At 40.2% G+C, this 26,890-nt stretch overlaps 1 protein-coding gene across 1 annotated transcript in view; it reads right to left on the bottom strand.

The window, feature by feature from the left end:
* Window positions 1-3,476: 3,476 nt before the first annotated feature.
* SLC9A2 (solute carrier family 9 member A2) overlaps window positions 3,477-26,890 on the bottom strand; it is a 33,920-nt gene continuing 10,506 nt past the window's right edge. Inside the window, exons 3-12 of the mRNA XM_059839562.1 lie at window positions 25,631-25,881; window positions 18,898-19,115; window positions 17,328-17,530; window positions 14,704-14,793; window positions 13,332-13,402; window positions 11,740-11,901; window positions 11,076-11,172; window positions 10,047-10,178; window positions 8,032-8,122; window positions 3,477-5,999 (exon numbers count right to left, since the gene is read on the bottom strand). Coding sequence (XP_059695545.1) covers window positions 5,629-5,999; window positions 8,032-8,122; window positions 10,047-10,178; window positions 11,076-11,172; window positions 11,740-11,901; window positions 13,332-13,402; window positions 14,704-14,793; window positions 17,328-17,530; window positions 18,898-19,115; window positions 25,631-25,881 — 1,686 coding nt within the window. The 3' untranslated portion in view covers window positions 3,477-5,628. The remainder of the gene's footprint in view (window positions 6,000-8,031; window positions 8,123-10,046; window positions 10,179-11,075; window positions 11,173-11,739; window positions 11,902-13,331; window positions 13,403-14,703; window positions 14,794-17,327; window positions 17,531-18,897; window positions 19,116-25,630; window positions 25,882-26,890) is intronic.

Genomic DNA, 26,890 nt, shown 5'->3' with positions numbered 1-26,890 from the left:
AGGTAAGATTTTTTTTTTTTTTTTCCCTGTTGGGGTAAGCTGTGTACTTTTGAAGAGATCCTTTATAAACATATCAGGTGGGGGGGTTTGAGCCTGACTGGACACCAGCTACCTCCCAAAGCCACTCTCCTCTGGAACCAGACAGGGGAGAGGAGAGAAATAAAAGACTCGTGAGTTAAGGACAGGGAGAGATCACTCACTGATTACTTTAATGAGAAAAATAGACTCAACTTGGGGAGATAATTGAATTTATTACCAATCAAAATCAGAGCAGGATAATGAGAAGTAAAATAAATCTTAAAAACACCTCTCTGCCACCCCTCCCTCCTTCCTGGGCTCTACCTCCCCCCCTGCTGCAGTGCAGGGAGACAAGGAGTGAGATGGTCAGTTCATCACACCTTGTTTCTTATGCTGCTCAGGGAGAAGAGTCCTTCCCCTTCTCCAGCATGGTGTCCCTCCCACAGGAGATAGTCCTCCATGGACTAATTCAGTGTGAGTCCTTCCCACAGGGGTCAGTTCCTCACTAACCACTCCAGTGAGGGTCCCTTTACCACAGGGTGCAGGCCTTCAGGAATGGACTGCTCCAGTGTGAGTTCCCCATGGGGTCACAAGTCCTGCCAGCAAACCTGCTCCACTGTGGGCTCCTCTCTCCAGGTCCTGCCAGAACCCTGCTCCTGAGTGGGCTTCCCAGGGGTCACAGCCTCTTTTGCACATCCACCTGCTGTGACATGCAGTCCTTCAGAGGCTACAGGTGGTATCTGCTCCTTGTGGACCTCCAAGAACTGCAGGGGCACAGCTGTTTCACCATGGTCTTCAGCACAGCCTGCAGGGCTATCTCTGCTCCAGAGCCTGGAGCACTTCTTTCCCTCCTGCATAGACCTTGGTGTCTGCAGGGCTGTTTGTCTCACTCCTCTCTTCTCTGGCCACAACTGCTTCTACAAAATTACTTCTTTTTTGGTTTTAATATGTTTAATATTAGACACTGATTGTTTTGGCCTTGGCCAGCAGTGGGTCTGCCTCTGTCTGACCATTGGCTTGGTCAGACAAAGGCAAGACTTCTGGCAGCTTCTCAGAGAAGCCACCACTATATCCCCCTGCTACCAAAACCTTGCCATGAAAACCCAATACACCAGTTCTGCAGACTTCCATTTCTTGTTGTTTTCTTTCTTCTGAATTTACTCACTGCAGCACCATCACAGAGGTCAGTACTATTCTCATCTTCTGAGAACAAGTGGATTATTGAGCAGATAATGCAGCAACAAAATAGGAGTAGTGTTGTTTGTGACCTGGCTTGCTCATTACTTCAGGTTCTCTGTAGTGCCATGACATTCCTCCTGCTGGGAACCTGTGTGGGTGCTGCCAGTGCCAATCTGGTTGTGGGTGTTGCAGGATGCCCTTGGTTAAATGATCCTTTACAGCCTGGCACTATGGCATTTGAAAACCCAAGATTTCCCTGTGCTGTTACTGCTATAATATTGAAGACTAATTCACAGAGCTGATCATGAATCTTGTAAGAGTGTACTGGAGCCTGAACTTTGAGAATCAAATGATCATGAATGGAGGTCAGATTGGTTTCAGAAATGAAAGAATATACAGCTTATTTTAAAGGGAAGTCTTGAAAAACTTGTGTTTTAATTTACAAAGAGAAATTAATTCAAAGTTTTAATTATTTTAAATCTCAGCACCAAGGAACTATTTTTTGAGATGTGCTGCACAGTAAGAACCAGTCTTCCATTCTGTCAAATATCTGATAAATAGGAGGTCTCAGAGAGGAAAATTGAAGTAAGCTGAAGTATTTAAAATTTCTCTTCCTTTTTTTGGCAAAAAATTACTGTTTGAAACAAAACCTGTGGCAATTAGGGTGCCATATTTATGCACATTAACAAGGATATTTTTATTGGACCAGAGCTTTTGTGGTACAAAAAGCATTCCAGCATCCAATTTCAAAATCTTTCATCTTTTCTTCAGGGGCTGGGGGATGTTGACAGAACTTCGACAATTTTGGAAATGGTGACCAGCTAAAGCATTTCTTGGAGTGTCAGCTGATGTCCGGAATTGGTGGACTTGGCAGCTCTTGAAAAAGTTGGTACAGGGTGCAGTGTGTTTTCTTCCAGAGAGACCAAGATACCCTTCATAACAGCAGGCATGTTATTTTGGCAAAAATTTTAACTTTGTTTTTCCATGTGATTTCTATGTGGCTTTAGTACAGAAGGATATTCTCTAATTTTTAAATTGTAATGCAGCAAGCTTTTCTTTTGTTGAACTGGTTTCAGTGGAATTTGCATTATATTTTAGTACAAAGTAGTACAGCCCTTAAAATTTTAGCTCTTTCAGCAAATTATTCTTGAGGTTTTATCCAAGTTATCTGCCTGAAAAAGGTAACAGGGTGTCTATCTCCTCTAGGCCTTGTTATACCTACTTTCTTATCCTATTTTAATTTATAGGCCTCTCAGGAGCTGAGGGGGAAATCCTTAAAACCCTAATTCAGAGTGGAACTGTATTTTCCCACTGTCCCTAAAACTGAACTTTCTTCATCAAAAATGCATTAAAATATCTGTACTACAGAGTGTACTGGGGAGTCCATCTGGAAACAAAATATTTGTATGTGGCTTTGGCAAGTTTCCCAGTCACTGCTGAAGATCCGGTTTCCTTGAAAAAGCAAGAAACGTTGTCCTCCGTCAATACATGACTTTCCCCATCAGATGGTGCTCGAGGACAGATTTATTGGGCATTTCATTCTCCAGCCGACAAACTGATACAACATGAAGGATGTCTCCTGCAGGCTCAAAAAAAGTGCTCACGTGTTTTTCCTTTGCAGGAAAGGAAGAAAAAAAAAAAATAAAAGGCAAAGACAAACCTCTGACCCAAACCAGAATGAGAGTTGAATGATAAGGGCTAACTGGAACAACGCCTGTGCCACCTGATGCTGTCATTGCTACTGAAAAGGAGAGTACCCAGAAATCAGTTCCCAGACATGGCAAGGGTCTGACCCAGCAGGAGTGGAAAAGAGCCTGAAAAGGGTGGGAAGAGTAGAAGTGAGGAAGGCAGAGGGTTGCTCACAAGGACACAGAGCCCCAGAAGATTTGTAATTTTGCTTCACAGTGTGACCATGCTGGAGATGTGCCTTGATGCTTGTATTCTGTGGATTTCAAGTGCTTTGGAAAGGTAAAACATGCTGTCATGTTTTGAAGCACCAAGAGCTTAAGACTGTATTTCATAAAAATGACCTTCAAATTGATGTGCTTGTACTATGGGGCACCACTTTAAGCACAAATAGTGTGAGCGTGCCCTGCATTAATGGGCAACCAGCACAGCAGTAAGGTTCCTGAAACCTGCATTCATTATTTAAAATTGTGCCATAAAAAATAACAACTATTTGAAAAAAAAATGAAAGGCAGCTCTCCCCAGACAGAAGCCAAGTGCTTGGTCATTACCAGCACACGAACAAGAAAACTCCACAGAGAGTAAACTAAATGTTGATGTGCAACATTTCACATTTATTGATTTGGTCAGATTTTGGATCAGCCTGATATAAAACAGCTAATTTAAACAATCTGATCTGTAAGGAGGATGTTGTCTCAAAACTGAAATCAAAACTCGAGGCTTTTTTCTTATTCAAACATGATCCAAATAATGCAGTGACATAGCATTCCCTGACAATTTTACAGATGAAAGTACTTTCCCGTTGAAAGAAAAATTTAAATTTCTTTTCAAAACTTGCTGGCTTTGCTTGAACCCAAGTTTATTTCCAAACAGGAGATGATCATTAGAGGACAGCTAAGTATTGATTTCCACAATAATCATTTGTTGAGAATACCCATGAACATTTGACAGAGGATTGTAGGGTTCACAGAGCCATTCCTCTGCAGCCTAGACTTTGTATTTGCCACACAGCAGAATTTTGCATAGCTTGAACAGAGGAGAAAGACTAAAGGACCTAAGGAAAGAGTTTGGGAAGGTTTGATATTTCAAATACAAAGACTAAAGGACCTAAGGAAAGAGTTTGGGAAGGTTTGATATTTCAAATACATACATGAAATAAATAATTTGGAAATGCTGTTAGAAGGAAAGTCTTACATACCCACTTATCAACCCCCACCCATGAACATTTGAAAAAAATCTACTTTGTGGTTTTAAAAGGAAACTCTGATTTTTAATAGTTCTTTCAAAACAAGCTTAAATAAAAAAAAATAATCTTATTGCCCACAGATTTAGAAATGTGCTAATGAAAGAGAAAAGTTATGATTTCACAGTGTACATTCTTCAATGAAAATTATCAATTTTGTAACAAGTAGAAAGAAAATTATGTCTGCATTGTACTGAAATGTGTATCTGTGCTAAAGCAAGCTCAGTACTTAGATTAAGTGGGACAGAAAGTGCAAATTCCTGAGAGCTACAGTTAAGTATCATTTATTTTAATGCTTCCCATACACCCTCGAACCGCAGCCATTGATTCTAGGATCAAGAAGTCCATGTTATTAAGGTGCACAGGGACTTCAGCTGATTCCAGGGCCCCACTGTGCTACTTTTCTGTAAAAACAAATTAGATGGAACATTTTTGTTCCTTGGAGTGCATAGCTCAGACAAAGAAAAGATTACCTTTCCCCTCTTACAGATGAGGAAACAAAAAGTAAAACAAATTAACCAGGGTCACAAGCATGAGCTTTCTTGAGACTCAGTGGTCCCTGACTCAAACAGGAGACTGCTCGCTTTGTCTACGTGCAGTGCTCTGCAACTATTCTACTGCTGTGTTTGCATTACATTGCAACCAAGTAACTAAGGTGCAAAAAAGCAATTTTGATTCAAAACATTATTTATCCACTTGAAGTTTTCTGGTTTTAGGCCTTCTGGTGTCCTGCTAAGTGCTCTCAGTTCTTGCTGACATAAGTGAAAGCCAAGGTAATTCAGTTTTTCTTTGGTGATCCTTAGTACCTTTCAAAGGTAACATATTGCCAAAAATTCAGAAAGTAAAAATTCAAGCTATTCAGGTCTTTGTTGCAAGTCCTTTTTAAAAGCCTTATTTGCAATTCCCCTACAGCTTGTTTCTTCTCTTCTTCCTCTTTTTCTGCATCAGAGGTCATCAAGCAAACTAGGCTTCAGGAATATATTTATTCTTCTTTAGAAGTCTATATGATAGGTGCATTGTGCAATTTTCAGTGGTATTCATGTTGACGCTCTGGTTAAAACAAGTATTATTGATTATAAATAAAATCTGAAATGATACACAAATTTGGGGGTATTTTTAAGAATCTATTCATCACTGGACTTTTAACAATTACTTCAATGGAAAATTGGGTATTGAACCTTCGTGACTTGGTTCCATGAGAGATGATGTGATAAGGCACGTTTCCATACTATTTTTACAGTGGAAATAATGTAATTAAATTAAAGCATTGTCATAAGTTATTTGTAAAAGAGATATATTATTTTTTGTATTTTTAACACTGCAATTGATGCAGTATTCCTTTCACTTAGTTAATGGAGTTGACTTAACTCAAATGGAAGTGGTTAGACCCAGATGGAGGCTTGTTTTGTTATTTTAATGGATCCCACAGTCTGAACAGATCATTTAGAATCCTGATTCAGTATGTCCATGGTTTATTATCAAGAGTTCTCCTTTGGCTATGTTCAGTACAGCTGGTTCTCAGGCTTACTTCTCTGCCTGTCCCCTTGCGATGCCTGCCTAACTAACCGTGGTGGTGGCATAGGTCTTGCTGACCCATGGTCTGCAGTCAAATCTTCCCTGCTCAAAGTGCCAAATCTTGGTCTCGTCAGCAGTGGCTGCCTGAACCCAATGGATGGCTGAGGCAAGGTGCTTGGGTCCTGCTGCTCTCCTCGTCCGTCCTGGCTCCCGTCAACTTCGTTCTTCCATTCCACCCTAAACTCAGGTAGTGGCCTCTGCTGTCTCAGTCTCTGGTCTCTCAAGATTTTCCCTGCTCTGGGCCTTAGATTGAGCACTGTGGTAGCAGCATCCAGTTCAGAGTCACTGCTGTCACCCACTGTTAATTGAAAACAAAAGCATAGTTTTAGGTGTAGAATATAACTGTTTCAGGAATATTTGAGTAACAGCACACAGAGCCCTTGCAGTCATAGAATAAAGTTTCCCCATATTTTTCTATATTCAATGCTTTCTGATTAGACCCAGTAACAGCCTCTTAACTCTGCCAAAACCGGGGATAGATTTGACTTAAAAACATCCCTACCCTCAAAAGTGTGATTTTTAGAAAGGCCTCACTCAGCTGCTCCTTGATTGCCAAGTGGTCCCTTGATTGAAGCAGCATTTCCCCAGTTCTGGAAAATTTCCAGTTCTCTGGACAGAAAAAACTGCATCTCTCTGAGCTTAGGGTCTAGTCCCTGCTTACATCCAAGTAGGATACCAAAATGAGATTTCTCAGCCCCACATCTCGTGAAGTCTAAACTGAGGGGCATTTCTAGAGCACAACATGTACAGGGGCTCTAGAAACTTGACTTTGGAAAGGGAGCATCAATACTCTTACCAGGCAAAGGATCTCTCAAGGTCAATGTACAGACTGGTGGAAATATCCCATCCTTAATCAGGCTGAATGTAAGACATGAAACAGAATCAACAGGGCAAATCTTATAGGTTGCAAGTGCTGCAGACTCTTCCTCCCACTCAGAGCAGGGTAGAATATGCTCTAAGGAAAGGTGGCATCATTGCTTAGGGAATGCCCTTAAATGATCATTGCCAGGTAAACCAAGCTGGAGATAGTCTGGATGTGCACATGTGCATCTATTTTTCCCCAGAAGACTTCTTTAAAAGAATTAACATCTTCATCAAAACTTGCACACTTGAGTAATTTGATAATAATTTTAACAATAGCTTATGAATGCTTCAGATTTGTTCTTAGACTTAAATCAGATATGATGTTTTAAATACATCAAAGTAAACAACTGTGCAACTGTCATATGAACAAATTAGATTAGTAGCCTTCATGTTATTTCTTTTAAAAAGGTGAGGAAGGGGTCAACAAAATATATCACCATGTAATTGTCCATTCACCCAGATAATTATATATCAAGGCAGGTCTTCATCAGACTGTGTTTTCAGGCTTTTTCCCTTCTAAATATGTCAAACAATATATTTTTTGACAATTTAATAATCTGGAGGCATATTTTCTCTTTAATTCTAGGTGACAGTAGGTGACCTCTGCAGACTAACTACAGAATAAAAGGCATCCTACACTCAGGAGAGCAACGATATCATTATTAACAGACAAAAGCACAGTCTATTGTTAAATTAATTGGGAATAGTGGAAAACTAATTGGGGTGGAGATTAGGAAATCTTAGAAACTCTGCACAGGTTTCTTCTTCCCAGCAAGAGATCCTTATGACAGCTTGTCATGGAAGAAAATGCTCTCGAGTAGGATATAAGCATGGCAATGAAATCAGTATCAAAAGTAATATATAGAATTGGGCAAAGTTTTCACATCAAATATTGTGCTCCAACAGATTTTTTAATTTTTTTGTTGTTAGAACTCAAGAACTACACTATAAAACATTTGTGAGTTTAGGCAGAGAAAAAAAGTTAACAATTTGGTTGTAAACCTTGTAGACCACAGCATTTTGAGTTCTTCGTGAGACCAATAAACGAGATCTAATGTCCTCATTACCCGCTCGGGTTTGCTTCTCAGAGCAGTGTCCTCTACCCTGACCCCAGAGAGAAAAGAACCAAATAGGCTCATAATCCAGGAGGGATGTCTGGATTATGGAATAAAGATGAGAAGAATGAGCCATGGCAGTGTTCCTGGTGCAGAAGTGCAGCAGGCAGCTGCCTGCTGACATGAGGAAATGTGCTGGGAGGACTATGCCAGTATGGGATAGGAAGTGAGAATTCCCCACAGAACCCTGCTGTCCAGGGCATTTTGCTGCACTCACACTTCTGCTTTAGGACATACTGTTTTAAATGCTCTAGTTTGCTTATTCCTCTATATTACCCCTGGAAAAACCTTCCTTCTATGTAAGCAAAATTACTGCAAAACAGCAAGAGAAAAGCATAAAAATTCCATTACCTCTGGAAGATGTTTTATTTCTCACTCGTAGTTTCTCTGGGAGTTTGGTGTTTTTAGGAAGTGAAAGGAATCTTTTTGTATTTGCTGCAGCCTGCATGCAAATAAAACCAAAACATTTTAAATCACTGCAGCCTAGTGTACCTGCATAATGCATGTTAAGATACACAGCTGAGGCTTGAACAGGTTTCTGTAGCTAAAGGGCTGGAGAGTAGTTTTGAATTAGCTAATATGTGATCTTTTACTACACACTCAGTGCTGATTGCTGGCTGAAGGCTGTGCAAACTAAGGTAAAGACTGAATAATCTCAAGCAGTTTAATCAAATGAAAACCTAGTGAAATGCCCTCTGAGATCAGAGTTAATAAATGCATGGTCTCTAACCTCAACCTTGCCTGCACAGGCTTTCCTAAGGGAGGCAAATGCCACAAGCATGGCACTTCATGCAGCTTAAAACTTGTTTAAAACTTTTTATTAGTCAGCTGCAAAAATCTGGGTGAGACTGTAGCTTGGACTCAAGAACTAATCTGCATTCTGATCCTGCAAGGACTTTATACATATAAATGACTTTATACAGTTGGCTAGTCACACTGAAGTTGATGAGGAAGTTAGGCACCAGCATGATCATTTACCAGTTCAGGGCATAAAATCCTTGTTTCCCCCAGACTAAGATTTAAAGGCTCTGGGAACAGACCACACTTCATTCTTCTAGAACATGAGAGGTACTTTCCAGGACAGGTTGCTTTTTTTAAAAAATTCAAAAGTTTCTCAAGGACATCCTTTCTTACATTTTTTACAAAGATTTTTAAAATCTTTACAGTCTACCAGCTCTCCTATGCTAATACCATTACTTGTGGCAGACCCAAAGGGAACCTGAAAGGAAATTTATTTTCCCTTAGAGATTTTTCCTCTTTGGATTTTTATTATTTTCCTCTTTCTCCTCTTCCCTCTGTGGAGGATTTATCCAAGGATAATTATGCTTAAAATTACAGCCGGTGTGTTTTAAAAAGTTATCAGACATCCTTTTTCTTTCCCTGCCTCAAATGTCCTGCTGAGTCTCCTCACTGTTCCACACAGTAAATAACTTAATTGCATGAAAAAGATAACATATGTAACTGTGGTTAAGAAGAAAAAAAATATCATTCAGGAACAGTCTTGTTGTCATAATTAACAGCACAGTAGCTCTGGTAATGATCACCTATGAGACAATATCAGCCTTTTGGAGACATTGTTCCAGCCTCAACTGTTGAAGGACAACTGTATCAATGAAGACAACAGTCACTAAACACTCCTGTAGCATGAAAATACATAGTCACAGGATGGCTAATTTCCTTGATACCTGATATGACCCAAAGGATCAATTTCCCTGCCTAATTAGTGTGCTCCATTCCAATATGGTTGGAAGTTTACAATTGCAGGATTGCCTCAGAGAGCCAAATATTATCATGCCACAGCAATCCTTGTAAGTGCAAGCAGTTTTCCTAACCAGTGTCAAAATCTGAAGGCCTGACTACATTTTATGAATACTAAAGAGTACACAATATTTTTCATATGAAGAGCTTGCTCTGACTGATGTGGTCAAAAGTCCTCTCCTATATTTTGGAGCTTATTGTAAGTAGCTTTTCTATCTCAAAGTCATTTTTAACCTTTAATCATCCACAATTCATCAAAATACTAATAGAGAATACTGATCATACCTACATTGTGTACAGATCCTGTCCAGCTTCTCTGAGGTAAAATTATGGCAGCAGATCCCACTCCCATATCAAATTCTACAAGACTGAAGCCTTGCTGAAGGTGTCAACACAAATTAAGGGGCTCATGGGAGCAACTCAAGGTGTAAGTGTGATATTACATGTGCAGTTGTCTTCCAAATTCAGGATTTTTCCCTGCATGTCAGAAGATTGCCTCTTCTGCATGACAGCTAGCTACAAAGAGCTGCTTTCAATAAAAATTACAATTAAAAAAAAACCAGACCAAAAAGAAAACCAAACCAAAAAACACCACAAACTGCAAGTACCGGTCTTTCCCTTGACAGGCTGTTTGTTTTCCTCAGGCTCTCCCGAAGGCTGTGCCGGCGACGGATCAGAATTTCTTTGGCCTGCTTCTCACTTGCATCTGCAGCCAGGCTATGTCGGTTGTAGGACATTGTCTGAAATGGAAAAGCAGTGATCACAGCCTGGAAAGCATGATGTCAAATGTGCTGGACTATATGAACAGGGAAAAACAGGCTTTCTGCTTTAATAAGCATCATAAATCCTTGTGAACAAGATCATATTGCAGATGAGTAAGAACAAGAACAATAATTATGCCAAGAATGTTTTTATTCATCTGCTTCACAACCACCTGGTTTTTTTTGTTGGTTTTGGTTCATTTTTTTTAACCTGCTGATATTTATAATGAAAGACAAAATGGAAGAAGCTGGCTTAATACCGTGTTTACCCCCACACTGCAGCAGCTTGGTCAGTATGTCAGCAGAGGACGCATATTTGAAAGTGATGAGTCCCCTAGAGGGAAGTCATTTTTACCTCCAGGAATTCGAAGCTTTCTCAGTTTTTGAATGTTTTCCAAGGGCTCAGGCATTCAAACTGCTTAGCCACAGGAGGACAAATGTGAAATGTCCTTTTGTTTTTGTTTCACTATTTTTCCAGTTCATCTCTGCTCTTAATACAAACAATTTTACAACTGGATGCAAATAGGAAATCTAATCGCATATCATGAAGTGACCAATATACTGATAGAAGCAGACAATGTTGGGTTGAATTGGCACCTATGATTCTACTTTAATACTGTGGTTGCATCAGAGGTAATAAGACAAAAACATTAAGCCCCATCAATAGTATAAGATCAAGTAAGTACTTACACAGAGGAATGTGAATATGCTACTGTACATATGACAGGATATGGATTCAAGACAACAGAGGCAAATAAGAGCATTATTTGTTATTATATGATAGAGCAGATGTACTAGCTCAAAGATGTGTTAAGAAGATAATCAGTATATTACAAGGGCAGTGGGATATTTATGTAGGCAAAAGTTCATCCTTACTCGGTGTCGTATTTGGTAGAGATTCTTTGTTAATATTTCTCGCATGTTTTCCATTTCAGTGGGAGAAAGGGGCTTTATCTTTCCTTCATGATAGTCACTGTGGCAGAATAAAAAAAAGGAAAATAGGGGAGAGGGAGGGAGAGAGAGAGAGAATGTTTTTATTTTTATGGTCAAGAATGACATTTGAATTATTTCCTTTGTTAGAGGTGGAAACAACATTTCAAAACAACTATGTGAGAAATGTAACAGGTTGAAATGAAATCCTGATTTCATTTGAATCTGGGGTAAGATGTAAAATCTGATAAAAATTACAGTAATTTGTTCGCTGTATTTAGGTACTATTCAACATGCCCCTCAGGCTTCCCTTGTAGCTGCTCTCAGCAGGCAGGCAGGCAGGCAGGCACGTGTTCGAGTCCACCTCCGCTCTACACGGCAGATGGATGTGCCAGTGAGCAGCTGTCCCAGTAAACCGACACACGCCGGAAGAACACAGCACTACACCTGAAGCTACAGGCAAAAGGCTCTTGTTTCACACCCTCTCACTGTTCTGGTGACATTAGGACACAAAGGATCCTAAGTCAAAGTGATTATCCTGCCTACAGCCCGGGGTGTGAAATAAATTGTGTGACCCAGCTGAGCTGCTTGGCCGGCATCACTTGCTTACCTGAGAGACACCGATGATGGCACCTTGCTTATCATTCCACTCTCTGCCATCTCAATGGCATGCTTGATCTCGAGCTTCTTGTATAAAGAAACAATGCTGGATTTGGGCTGGTTCTCACGGATTAGAAGTCTTCGCAGGTATTTATTGTCAAACTTTTTAAACCTGTGCATGAGGCAAACCAGCCCAACCTGTTAATTTTTACTGGGCATAGTGAAGGAAAGCCAATATATTGCAGTTAAAGAAACTTTAAAGGACTTTTTTGTCTGGGAATGTGTCTGTACATCTTAACAACCCAATGCTGAGTAACCTAAGAAAGGGTCAATTTCAACTTTACTTCAGATAGATAGTCTTAATAGGTTAGATAGGTTAATATATTAATGGGCAGTCTCCCTAGAAGCAACTTTAAACTTTTAGGTATTCTGTTTTTAGAAAATATTATTTTTAATTCTCTGTTTTCATCAAGACAAAGAGAACATTAAATATTTACTGTAATAACAAATAAAAGGCCAAAATTTGCATCAACTGCTTTTTCTTTGAAATTTTAGCCTGCTTTTGTAAAACTTTGGAAGTTGTTCCTTTCTCTAAAGCAACTGCACCCTCTTGGATGCTTAGTGAAAAAATATTGATTACAGCTGGTGTTGATTTTGTTTGTCAGAAAATATTTTGCCCTCCAAACATTCTGAAATTATTCTTGAATTTGGGTGTGAAGGTCATGAAGAGGTAGGACTCTCCTTAGATGTGCAATCTTTTCATTAAAGATCTCACACAGACTGGAGGAGAACCAGGCTAAGTAAAGAAAAGTTGCACCCATGCCACGCAGCTGTCAGGAAAGTGTCCTCACTGTGTCACCCCCAAGTCATTTGGAGAGGGCTCTCCTCAGTCATTCCTGCTGCTGCTGTTCTCTCTTTATATAAAACACTTAAATTCTTCTTGGAACAGAGACTAGAGGATGGTGAGCAGTGCCCATGCTTTGGGTCTAAAGAATTTGGATGTAAAAGGAATTAGATCCAACCTAATGATGATGATGATTCAGCAGATAAAGTAAAAATATGAATTATTCAGATATTGCCAGGGGTAATCTTCTTAACTGATACTAAGTCTTAAGGAATACCATCAAGAGCTGTGGAGCTGCCTGCCATTAGGACCTCTCATGTATCAAGCTGCTGCCTTGATCTTTCTAGAGGAAATCCACTAGCTTTTGTATGTTTACTGTCAAATAGGAAACTAACCCATCACTTAACTGCCTTAAGAAATACAGCTTGCAGGAGGACAGCTGGGTGGGAAAAAAGGCTCAGCAGACATGCAAGAAATGCTCTGCAAGAGTCAGAATCATGCACCCTCAGAAGGTACCATCCTTCACCGTGGGATCAGAGGGCTGCCTTTCTTCCCAGCTGGAGATTCTGTTCTACTTGCTTGTGGTTTAGTAAAAGACATTGTTTTGCTACTTTTCCTTTGAAACCCACATGTTCTAAAAACAACCACATGCTTTTAAGAATAAATGCTGAAAATGAAATTTGATGCCCAACAGCCTTTGTTTGTTGCTGCAGAGCCGCTTCAGCCTTTCCTGTATAACAAAGAGTTTCAATTCTTACTTATCTCTCCAAAAGTTGTGACCCCAGTGTCCACACACATCTTCAATTCCAGTCTTCACGTGGTCAAAGAACTAAAGGAAAACATTGGTTCATTACATAAACTTATAGACATCACTTGCCTTGTCCTTAGACCTTATTAGTTTCCAACTTACTTTAAAACAGAAACATCTAGTCACAACTCAGGAAAGTGCTCCAGTCCTACCAAAAGCAGTCCAAACCAAGCTCAAAGACACAATCTATTTCTTTCCCCCTGAATCTTCCTTAGCTCACAGCCACAATAGGACAGAAGTTAGTTGCTAATTTCCTCAATGTCAACCTTGCTCAGCTCCTGCCTGAAACTAAAGGTTTTTCCCATATTTTCAATTACTTGAAATTCCCTAACCACTCACTGCTATGCCTGGAAGTTCCCCAGGCCTGCCAGTGAGGCAAGTATGACTTTGTGGAGAAGAGAATCTCAGCAGACAGAAACTCCCTACATCAGCACCAGCCCCTCAGGATGCACAGACAGAACTGAGAGCCAGCATTAGGTCCTGAGATCCTATTTTAGGAATTTGGATCATCTTAAAGCATCCTGTCCACCTAATATTAGAAACGCACACTTCCTGGGTCTATTATCAATGAGGAAAAACTGAATCAGCTCAGCTAAGGTCTCACTTGATCCCAGAGGCAGCATGTTTGCTTTTAATTCAGGAACCATTGTAGGGGTCTCTCAGTCTCAGGGAAAAACCCTGGCAGACATGTCCAAAGGATAAGTTCTAAAAGGACAGATTTTAGATGCCTAGATTGGCTTCTTTCCCAAATGTGGCCCTTACTATTCCTCCCTTTTGAAATTTCAAACCACTTGCCTCAGGTATTCTCAAGGAGAAATACATTCAAGAAGATGCATGGCTAATAATCTGCAACAACTGGAGACACACGTGTACCAAACATATATCCATAAAAAGGCTGATGATGTAAGAGTTTAGTAAGTTTAAGAGTGTGTTTAAGACAAGTTTGCATTTGCTTAATTAGATTAAATCAAATGCAGTACAACGTAATTAAATAAAGCCAAAGGTTTCTTGATGTAGCCGAATTATAAAATAACATGTATCTCGTGTGTGAAATAAACTACAGAAAGTTAATTTACTTCTAGATCTCAACAACTGAGAAAGTGACAGATTCCAAAAGAAGTAACAAAATACGTAACAATCATTTCTGTAATTGCCAAAAGTTAAATATAAGCTTTACAATTATTGTGCTTATAACAGCTATCAAAACGAAATCTAGTACACCCTCTCCATAATACTGAATGCTGAATGCTTGTCTGTCTGAACATGACTAGGAATTTCATCTATACAAGGATTTCACCTACGATACTGAAGCTGCAACATACCCTGTTATAAATCTCTTCACTGACAGCAGGCTGCTTTTTGTTTGACCTTTTGACATCAAGAAACTCCACGAGTGGGCGAATTGTTATTCCCTGTGAGGAAAAATAGAACACAATAATTACCAAAGTGAATTCATTCTTTTGATTAGCAGGTTTTATACTTAGCTATGAAGTCCTTGTCACCTCAGACTCCATTAATGCAACAGGAGGAAGAAAGGGGCACCCTAGAACTGAGAGCTCCAAGAGGGTCAACCTAACAGAAACTATCAGGAATACATCACCTATCCCGTCCATAGTAATTTTACTGTTTTTTTCAGTTTTGTTATGTGTTAGTAAAACATGAATTAATAAACAGATTACCAATTTCAAAATGAACACGTAAAGTACTCTTTTTTAGTACTTACATCCAAAATAGGTATTCAAAGATACGTAAGCAGTACTATTATGGATATCTAAGATCATGAAACTATGTTTTTTTGTAAATATGTATCCTTGACCATTCTCAGAGAAAGAACAAAAAGTTTTGGCTATTCGCTGAATGATATAATGGTTTTCAACAAATATTTGTGGAAGAATTAAGATAATTTGTTTACTTGTACAGACACACTGGCACAGGGGAGAGGAATGAATCTCCTGTGGTGTTGAAATCAGTCCCTACTATCCCAGACACTGAGGTCACATTTCTTTTTGTAAATGAATCAGGCTTTATTTTAAAAGTAGTTAGGTTTCTTTGCCCCATTGCTCATAATGGAACACTCATCTTGAATCTTATTGTTCTGATAATTAGTAAGCTGCTTCTTAATTGCATCATGGTCACTGTGTACCACTTTGTTCTTGTGCCAACATTTGTCTTTTTAGTTTAAACAGTGTTCACTCCCTCATATAAACAGTAATTATATTCCCTCTTCTCCTTCATCTTGCTAAGGCCAAGGAATCCTGGTGTCCTTTCCCATGACAGGCTTACCAGACCCCTGATCACTCCAGAATGTGCCACTATGCTCTAATAGAAGTACCTGTCTCAGGTATTGTGTCCCAAGATCACATTTGCCTTTCTTCTGTCCCCACTGTATCATTGACTTAAAATCTACCCAATTACCAACTAGTACACCTGCATCTTTTTCCTTTTCTATTTTTTTCCAAATCAAAGAAAAATTCCTAGTAAGAAAGTCCTTGCAAGAACACATTTGCACACATTACTGCTCAATCTCATTCTGTTCCTTTCACACTGGCCCTCAGTTCTTTCTGCAGGATACTCTATCTCACTGTCACTCTGAGAACACTTTTCAAAATCTGTCATCAAGAAACATCAGCAGCAAAAACTCCTACATCTATGTGCCATGGTCAGTTAACAAGAATATTAACTTATCCTTGAGGAATTCCTTTAATAATATCTCATCAGCCTATTATCTGGCCAGGGAGGTTGAACACTTGAGCAGGTGCCCAGAGAGGCTGGGGTATCTCCATCCATCAATATATTCAGAACCCAGCTTGACATGGCCCTGAGGAACATGATCTAACTTGAAGATTGCCTTGCTTTGAGCACAGGGTTGGACTAGAGACCCCCAGGGATCCTTTCTGACCCAAAGGACAATTTGCTTCTATTTCCATTTAAAGGAGGAACTGTGAGCTCCTTCCTAATTCATTTTACAATCATCCTAATGCCAATATAAACCTCAGTTTAATGAGTAGTTACACTAACAATCTCCTCTGTAGCCCCCTCCCCAAAGATTTTACAAGAGTCCAGTTAAATGAGATTACTCTAGAAAATAAACTGCCTTATGAAAGAATGATACCAGGTTTTTCTTTGATAAATCATGTTGCATCTCACAGCACATACCATTTATCTCCATATTTTAAATTATTCTGTCCTTCAAAATTAGTTTTCACAGCTGAAGTCAACTAACTGATCTCTACCTTGCCCCTTTTCCCAAGGATAAGCACAGATGTTTACTTCCCACAACGTTTCCATGCAAAAGGCAGAGTAACAAAATTCTATTTTTTTTTCCACAGACCTGAGATTTCATTAATAGCCGCTCACATCTCTCTCACTGCTCTGGATAATGACCAGTCTGACATGTTTATCTGATGGGCTTGGCCTCCTCTACATTTTGCAGGTTTCAGTCTCTTGCTCACCCTTGACGAGGCCTCCATGGCCAGGTGGTCATCAGAGACAAGTTCTTCATGTCCTAACACACACCTGGTGCTTTTTTACGGCTGTCCAGCTGGTTTGCAGCATCACTTCCTAACACCCAGACTCCAGTTCACCTGTCTGAGCCCTCAGGGTCTTTAGCTCACTGTGCACTAAGTCCAACACAACTTCTGGGTGAACACACAAATTTAAACATTCTAGAAAAAGGAATTAGTGCTGAAGCTGTGCCCAGATTATCTTTTGTCTCTACTCCAACCTCACTAGACTCAAATACTTAGTACTACTTACAAGTTAGCATAAGTACTTGATATGTACTGCCTGTGGTATGCACAGCATTTTTTCTACTATGACTATGGCAAGTACCTTCAAGTATGTTCCTTACAGTAATGAAGTTAGAAAATTTCATTTTCTACCCATTAGAGCTACTTATTTGCAACATGTCTGAGAAAGAAGACGTTCAGGAGAAGAAAGGTAGTACCTGAATGAAAACGGTGAAGAATATCACCACGATAACAGCAGTGATGAACAATTTCTTCCTGGGAAACACAGCAGGAGGAAGCAGAAAGACCAGTGAAAAACAAATTGCTCCTCGGAGACCTCCATAGGCAATAATAAATTGGTCCTTGAAAGTGAGAGGTATTGTCCGGAATACATTAATGATCTGAGTCAGAACAAAAACACCTGAGGGAAAAAAACAGAAATACAGAGAGGAGGGGAAAAAAGGGGAACTTCAGAACTAGTCCATGATGCTAATATTTGTTTAAAAAGACCTCTATTTGCTTCTTACCTTTTATTTGCTTCTTCAATATATATTATTGAAGAAATGAAACATTACTTAGCAGCTTGAAATGCCATAATATTAAATTAAAATGCCTTAGGAACATCATTTTGAACATATTTAGTGAGCTAAACACCTCCAGTCAGCTGGATTTAGGACCTGAAGCAGCTAATAGATCTCCACAAGACAGCTACCTGCTAGACTACACCTCTAAAACAGCAATAATTCTCTGTGTCAGTATAGACCAAGACTCCTAATTGCTTTTTCACTGCATTTGGGGGGATTTTGAAAACTGGCTTGTCTCCACCATCAATCTGTGCTTTGAACCCTGAAAATTCCTGTTCACTCACACAGACATGAAGGATGCAGGACTGGGGATGGGGGGACAAGACACCAATGCATGCTGGTGTACCTTGGAAAAAGGTTCCAGGGATGTGGCAGACTGGAGTAAAGGAATAAAGGCAGGTGAAGGGAGCAAGCACGGGGGGCAAGAGCTGGGTGGCAGTCAGGGTGTTTGGCTGCTTTTCAGCATGAAGTATTGATTGTGGGGTTGCAGGTGCAATAGGAAAATAGTCCAGGTTTCTGCTCTGGAAGGAGACTTGGGAGCTGGATTAGAGCACGATGCACCTTTACACCTGCAGGGACGGAATCATTAGAGATGAAGCTGGGGAGAGGAGCAGATTTAAGACCTACCAGCCTGCCCTGCACTTAGCTCGCTGGGTAAAAGAAAAAGAGCTAGTACTGTAAATTCAGGAGGGATCAGTTTCTTGCAGGAGTTTTTCTTTACACTTCAATTACAGCATTTCCTGGTTTGATACTATTTTTGTCAATGACTGTGAGAATCCCAAAGCTAGTAAACATATATTAAAAACAAAACCAAAAACAAAGGAAAAAATCCCACAAACAAGCAAACAAACAAATAAATAAATAAACAAATATCCCCCACAACCTTTTTAATTCCTGAATGACTGCTAATTCCATTTACCAAAATTTGCTTACTTGTAAATAAATGTTTACTTAAATACATGTATTGTGATTAACAAGCAGACTGCCTCTCACTTTAGGTGAGCAGGATCAGGGCAAAACTGATTTTTAGGTTCCATTTTAGGGAAAGGCGGAAGCTGACCCTGTGATATAGGGCATGTTACTAATACAAAAACCATTCCACAAACTGATGGGTCTCTGTCTAGTTTTTGGCATTTTCTACTCGACAAGAGATAAAATATTTCACTTGCAAAGAATACTGACTCATAGTCAGAGACTTGCTTACCCAGTGCCCTCCAGATTAAACAGAAGAGGAGGGTGAAGCTAACAAAGGCCCAGTTCCACTCATGGTTCTTCCCAACTGTAGACACACCCATGAAGATGAAGATTAAAGTCTCACTGACACTGCTCAGCATCTTCATGAAATATTTTATCGTTGTGTAGGATTTCTGAGAAACATTTTCCTCCACGTATTTATTCATGGTCATGGCACAAGCTGTAATCCTGAAAGGCAAATATTATCCCATATTTCATTGGCTCTTTTTTTTTTTTATAGCCTCTCTTATATCTACATAATATTATTCATTTTCCATAGTTCTCCTTAAAGTGCAAAGCATAACTTATTCCATAGCCAATCTCAAATTTACAGGCTTGGTGAACCTACAATTTTGGGCACGATTTTTTTTTCCTGCGATGGGAAGTTTTCTGAGAAGACATCAGAAATGATGGAGAGTTTTTCCACATACTGAATGCACGTGATCTGTGTAGGGGTCACTCCAACTGTTTTGAAAGGGGCAGAGATGAGGAGAGACAGGGCCAGCCTTGGAAAACAGGAGTTGCTGCATCCCTTGTTGCTGACGGACATCAGACAGGGTGGGAACTGCATATCCTGGGGCAGGGCAGGACTTCCCTCCTTCCCTACCAGCAGCTGTCCAACCTCAATGGCAGTGACAGTAGCCAGCTCCTCTTTCCAAGCAAAGTAAGCAGCAAGGCTACAGACAATCTGTCATCCTTCACCAGTTTAGGTCTGCTCTGCCTGCATATAGGGCTGAATACGAGAAAAACACCACCAGAAATCACACTGGTGCTGCTGCACATTCAAAGCAGCTACAAATGAATGAAATGGGCATTTCAGCTGATACATGAGAGAAAAGAAAGGGCTTACTGTAAATGCATCCACAAGTCTCTTTTCTGTGTTAGCAAACAGAGTTTGTTAATCCTTGGGAAAAGCAAAGAATGACATTACTGGTTGTACATCACTTGCTCAGTGTGGCTGTCCACAGTACAGGGATGGCTGAGGACCACCCAGTGACACATTTAAGGGTAGTTAGCAGAGCTGGCTGGAGGATAACTCCAAGGTGGTGTCTCACTAGGGAAGACAGTCTGAGCTGACTAATAATTATCAGGGAGGACAACTAAGGCAAGATACATTGTGAAACAGCCGTCATTCCTGGTTCTACTGTCTAGGGCAACAACATCTGCTCTGATTTCCCAGTGAAAAACATGATACATATCCATGTATGGGTTCTCAGTCAAACCCATCAAAGTTTGTGCTAAAACGTTTCAGCACACTAAATCTAAACAAAGAAAGATGTATGTACATTTACATGTCATTCTGAATACAGCCACTTGTCTAGGGTTATTTATGCCAGGTTTTCAGATATAAGTATTTGCTAACATAGGGGATATTTCTTCATGCTGAAATCTCTACACTTCTCTCTCTCATGGAGCGGAGGGTAGGTTTGCTAGCATCTCTGAAAATTTCTCTTGAAATCTCCTAAGTCTTGTGGAGATTTCCCTGCAGAAACTCTTTTGCTAAACATGTCCTGCCTCTAAGCCAAGAGCCCCATCTCTGAACCACTCTGAACCAAACATCTCTCAATGTGAATGTAAACGCAAAGGAAGACTGGGGCAGAGCTCAGAAAAACCTCACTGACATTTTGAAAATACATGCCTGGGTTCTTTCTTCTAAACAAGGGATTTTAAAAAATTTTTGCAAAATGGGAGGAATCCCAGAAGCAGCAGTAACTTCAAAAGGACCTCCATTCAGTGAACTTTGTATTTTGCAAGAGGGAGTCTGTAGCAGCAGCTCAGGTCGTAGTCACTGGCAGACTCTGAACACATGGATTAAAGTCAGTTTTCTCCAGAAGTTTCATTTTCTTACATGGAAACACATCTACATCCCCGAAGTGGCTGGGCAACAATAATTCTGAAGGACAAGTCTGGGAGAACATATGGACACTGGGAGAGGACACAGTGTATTCTGTTGACCTCTTCCAAGCAGCAGAGACCTTGAATATACATCAAAGTGAAGAAAACCCAAGGAAGAGGATGTGGTATGGGGACAGATGCAATCTGATGGGGCAGATAGTGGCTTACAACTGCAGGCAGAACAGTGCACCTACCCTGCCCTTCACCCTGCACTTCTGCCCACCTTTACTTGGTGATGGAGAAGGATCTAGTCAGCACAAAATAAAATGCCCTTTGACATGCAAAGACTAGCTCCATCCCTAAGCAAAGTCCAAGTCTAAGAAGGATGAAAGGCTCACTAAGACTATCCCAGACCCCCATCTATATTTAGTACTGATATAATTGTCAGCCCTCTCCTCACTTGTCAGCTGATTTCACCACAGTACTGAACAGAAATATCCTGTGTGGTCCACAGGTAGCATACTGCCTGGGAAGCAGAGCTCATCCTGACTACACAAGGTCCACTCTGGAAGATATAATGTAGTTAAGGTAACATTTCTAGCTTGAGCACATGGTTAGGATAACAAAGGTGCCAGTACTAACAAACTGATGATTTTCACAGTTTTCCTTCTTGTTCTGATCTTACACTTCCCCAGACAGGGGACTTAAAACAGATCCCACATCATGTGCCTGAGGAAGAAAGTGGGAGAGGACCTGGCACACCCATAGATTTTGTCGTGACAAGAAGCAGTAACTTGCTCAGGACATGTACTCAAGCCCAGAAGCCTTCAAACACTCCCAGGTTCCTCAGTTTGTACACTGTTCTGATGATCAACCACAAAAGTACATGCACAAATCTTCTCAAATCCACTTAACACTTCGACCTGCCAAAAGCTTCATACTCAGTGGCAAACCAGCTCTTCACTGCACTGCCACAGCTACAAAGATGTCAGGTTATGCCTGGGTTGTGACAGCTCTCCTGTGTGTACACTGCTTATCTGCACAAGTGTAACCAGTCTGGTGCAGCCTGGCTACTCCAGCCGATGGCACTCAGTGGAGCTGGCAAGTGCAGGGGCAGCAAATGCAAAAGAGCAAGAAGGCAGTGGGTGGGCTGGAAAACAGCCATTTCTGGGCCCACAGGCATTTTAGAGTCCCAAAGCAGCAGCTTAGTGCCCTGAAGCATTAGGACTGTCAGGTCTGCATCAAAAGCACAACGAAACACGCAGTACTGTTTATTACCTTCTTAAAATAAATCGTTTTCGTGATTATAGTAATTTAGGAAAGCCCTGCAGCATGGGGAGCAGGGAATCACGCTCTGGGCATGGTTTGTTTTTGGAACCTGAGGTAATGGAGACACTGTAAATGGATGTCTGATAAGAATCTGTCACCAGATTAATCAGAATCCTTGCAAGCTGTAACTTAAAACACCTACCATGCTTACCCAGTAGAATTTAAAGGGACAACACTCTTATTTTCAGTCACATCTTGCATTCATTCAATTAGTGTCAAGCAACTGAGGAGTCGGTTCAATGCTACAAGGAATAGAGCTGCACATGATTTGTTACTCTTCAGATAAGTAATATTCCACACCTAATCTCTGCTCACTTGGAATCAAGTATCTCTTTAGAGTATTTATTTATATGAGAAAAAAAAGTTGAAGTCTGCTCCATTTGAAAATTGTGTGGGGATATAGTGTTAAAATTTAATATAAAATCAATGTCTTTTTGCAAGATTTTATATACATTATTATAATAATTTCTTCACAAACTAAATTTTTACTGTCACAATAATCAAAGCCAAATCTTAGATGTGTTTTATTTTACATTTTTTAACCACATACATTAATTCTGGATTCCAATTCTGTGACCTGAGTGGTTGCCTTGGTCCAGAAGGGGAAGGGAAAAGCACTTCATGGCAATTAACCTGCAACATTCTGTACTTCTGAAGAATAAAAGTCTCACTGTATAAACAGTACAGTTTCTGTCAGGACTGCAATAAACTAGGCCACTGGGTTCAATCCTCAAGTTTCCTTGACCTACTAAATTTACAGTAGTTTCAATGTTTGCTCCTTTCAGCCTGCTAATTCATTGTTGAAAAAAAAAAAAAAAAAAAAAAGAAAAGGAAAAAAAAAAGAAACCTATATTAAAAGTTCTGCTGCTTCACAGCCTTTATAAGAAATCAGTAAGCAGAAAATGCAGCATGGAAGCGAGTGAACAAAGTTCAGAAGCAGATCTGTAGGTTTTACAGCTGTGATCCTCATTCATGCCCAGCTCTAGTTACAGAAGAAACTCTTTCCTCCCCTTCTGAAGAGATTTTCTCCCTGCAGCTCCCAGGGACATGGTTCAGTCCCTTCACTGTTGCAGCCAGGTAACCTGGTGCAGGGGTTATACACGGACATTTCAAGAATGGTTTATCCTCAGAATGAGTACACAAACTTATCAGAAGAGGGACAAGTGCCTTTCATTCCCTTCTATTCCTCTGCCAGTGAATTCCTACTTGCCCAGGAATGAGGCAATCTAAGTATCTTTTTATTTATTTGGTAACACTGTACATTCCTGCTCATGTCCTTCCCCTAAAGTATGGTACAGCATGTAACCACGAGGTCTCACTGAGTATCTTTATAAACCTGGTCATGAAAGAAGTGGGAATCAGTAGTTTAACAGGCTCATGTGGATATGGGTGAAAAAGGGGAGACCAGGCAATTATCCTTCATAGGCTGAACTGTAAATGACCAAAGAAGCAAATAATACATAAACAATCTCGGTTGTAAGGGACATTCCAAGGTCATTTGCTCCAACCACCTGCTCAAAGGAGGGCTGACTTTTAAATCAGACCCAAGCAATCCTTACATGAGGCAGTCACTGCAAAAAGCGACAGGGAACTCTGTTAGCACTGGTGTGTGTTTTTGCACTGTGACACAGAGCAAATTACTTTCTGTAGTTCAAAGGCCAAAGAAATGTGACAAGAACAGGGCAGATTTACTCCAAGGGGATGCAGAGATTGCAGGAGCTCCAAGGCTGTCAGCAGCACTGCTGGGAGGGCTTACAGGACCTGAGACCCTACACGGCAGCAGAGAGCCCTTCTGTCTCAGCTGGGATGTTACTGCTGTACACAGTTCTGTCAGCTATTACAAAGTATGCTTAGAGACAAAAACAGACAGAACATTTTAAAGATAACTCATTTTCTACTGTGCTGTTTGAGGGTAAAAATACTTTGGGTTTCCTCTTCTGTTCTGCACCCATTCAGGGGCCACTGCACAAATGAAAATGAAAATGTTCTTAGTGCTGTGGGAAGCACTGGTGTGCTGGTGGCAGGCACTGGTATGTGGTGGGTCCAGCAGACCCACCGTGCCCTATCCATTGTATCCTGGATGCAGCAGGTCCAAATCAGTATTTTCATAAACACTGCCTCAATTTTTTCCATGTACAGTTTAGCCACATGTTTTTGGTTTAGAAACCCTTTAAGCATTTGATCATAGGATGTCAAGGACATTTGGCTTTAGAGGTGGAGGAAACTAGAAACCACACAAATGCTATGAATAGAAGCTATGGAAAGAGATGGCACATTTATGAACTCGGTCAAAGTGGATGCAATATGTTGCTTTATTTAGGCTCATATCAGAGAAAGAAACCCATGTAATCTTTAGCTCTTTACTTACAATAAAGTTCTAACCCTTGTTATTTCATGGCATATTCCTATTTTTATACTACTGAAATCATCACCCATAAGTTTCCTTGCAAATTGCTTCCCAGCCCCAGAAAACCTTATACTGGCATGACTATGATAGTAAACCTATCTTCACTTGCCTAAAAGATAATAATCAGGTGAGGTATTATCGAGTATTAGTGACACTCAGCAGTAACATCTGAGCTTACACAAAAAGCTCTGCTGCTCATGCCTGAATGACTCATATTTGCCACTAGAACAATAAAAAGTCATTAAAGAAAGTTGACTTTAAAAATATTACTTGGAATCAGAGCAAAATATTTAAATATATCAAATGTCATAAAGGCTCTTTTTAATGTTGAAGTTCTTTCAGTATAAACAGAGTGAAGAGAGAGGCTGTGCTCTTTTTTTACTGAAGACGAGGAGTGAAAAACCAGAAGTGAAAATATTTGAATCTGTTGGAAGCGGGAAGAAAAATATTATTTTATACATAATGATGTATACAGAGAACATTGTAACACACAGGCACATGTATCAAGGTACTAAACTATAGGATTATATTACCGCTGGACTGCAAATTTTACATTCACCTAATCCTTACTGTGCCTATAATCCAGCAGAAGTTTGCCTTAATGTATACATTGTCTTTGTTGAATGGTATTTACTGGCTGCTCACATGATTAACTGTTGAACACAGTTTCACAATATATTGGCATCGAAAGTGAAGGCAGCTCAGGAAGTTCCCTGCTACCACTGCCAACTCCCTCCCTGCCACCATTGCCCCTACATCACCGTGGGCCACTCCTCACCCATGCCCTTATGAATAGTTGAAGGGTCACATGAGGACACAGGTCACCAAAGTGACCTGGGTTAAAAATAAGCCCACTGAAAATACAAGTGAATATTTTTAACTTGGAACATTTCAAAGATACAGCCCATGATGCGGTGCCATGAGCAGTTTTAGTGACACAGCTGGTGTGGTGGCAAGCTGAGAATACGGGGCGGAAGCGGGAGGGAAGAGGCCGGAAATCCTCAAGCCAGCAACTGTGCCATGCACTGTGGAGCAATGCCACATGGCAGGGTTTGCAAAAGCTGATCCTCTCTGCAATTCCCTTTGGCATTCTTACTTGGATGCTACGATCACTGAAGTTTGTGGTACTTACGCCATGATGCCCGAGAGATGAAACATTTCGGCTGTTATGTATGACAAGTAACTGTACAGGAAGACAAAGAGTGGCTCAATCACTCGGATTTTATGGGTGAAACGGGTGGTAAAGGCTGCTACAAATCCCAAAAGGATTCCAATCAATACTCCACCGATCCCCACTATAAAGAAGTTAGCAATCCCAGCGAATATGTCAATAACCTTAATTGTGCGCATCTGGCAGAAAGACTTGAACAAATTGTACAGGACCTATGAGGAAAAAGAAAGCACATTATCTTTTTGAACTACTCTTAATTCCCCTTCATTCCATTATGTTCCTCTGCTTAAATGTTGAACTTTGAATTTCTCTATCTACCTTGAATTTCTCTATCTACCTTGTTTTTTAGATACGCTGTTATTTATATCTGGCATATTATTTGTCATCCATATATACCAGGGAGATACAAAAGACAGATAAATACAATTACTCCCATTTTTGCAAATGGGACAGATTTCTTCACCTATGCCACTCTGGAGGCCAGGAGCATAAATCTATCTAATTCTTCTTTAAAATCCTTTATTTACAGAGCTCCTAATGTACATTTCAGATTTTCCCCAGACTGAAAGAAATAAAACAGAAGGAGAAAAAACCCCACAGTTTCATAACCAGTGAAAAATCCGGCTATTTTCAAATCTGTTTGATCTACATGACACTGAGAGGTAGAGTACTGAACTAGACCACAGATTCATCTAAACTGCTGGGGTAGGAGGGGATGTAGAGGCAGCTGGGGATGGACAGTGACCACCTCAAGGAGTAAAAGAAACATGGTATTCATTAAGCCAAATTTTAAGCTCTTTCTCAAAATTCTTGACCATTAGGAATCCAATGGTTTAAAGACTGTTCAAAATATTGAGTATTTCTAGAGATTTGGATTTCGCTGCCATTAAAAAACCTGTTCCCATGTGTTTGCCCAGTTTATTTTTCAAAGCATTTGCAACCGTCCTCCAAAACAAATTAGGTCAATGGGATGATCACGTTTTCTTAGCCAGAGACCCTTTTTTTTTTTTTATACAGAAAACAGAACAATCTAAAGACCACATTTCTCTAATCCAGTTTTTTAGTTTCTCCAAAAGAGAAATCAATGGAATCAGTTACTCTAAAAAAAACTTCAGAGGGTTGCCCCATCTGCAGATCCACTTGGGAGATTTAACCATTCCCTGGTGTTGCATGTTTGCTCCCAGCCCTGCAGTGCCAGGGTGGCTACACCATCCTCTTGTA

The sequence above is a fragment of the Haemorhous mexicanus genome, chromosome 2 (assembly GCF_027477595.1).
Source record: "Haemorhous mexicanus isolate bHaeMex1 chromosome 2, bHaeMex1.pri, whole genome shotgun sequence".
Lineage (NCBI taxonomy): Eukaryota > Metazoa > Chordata > Aves > Passeriformes > Fringillidae > Haemorhous > Haemorhous mexicanus.
This window is presented reverse-complemented; position numbering and strand designations above follow the sequence as displayed.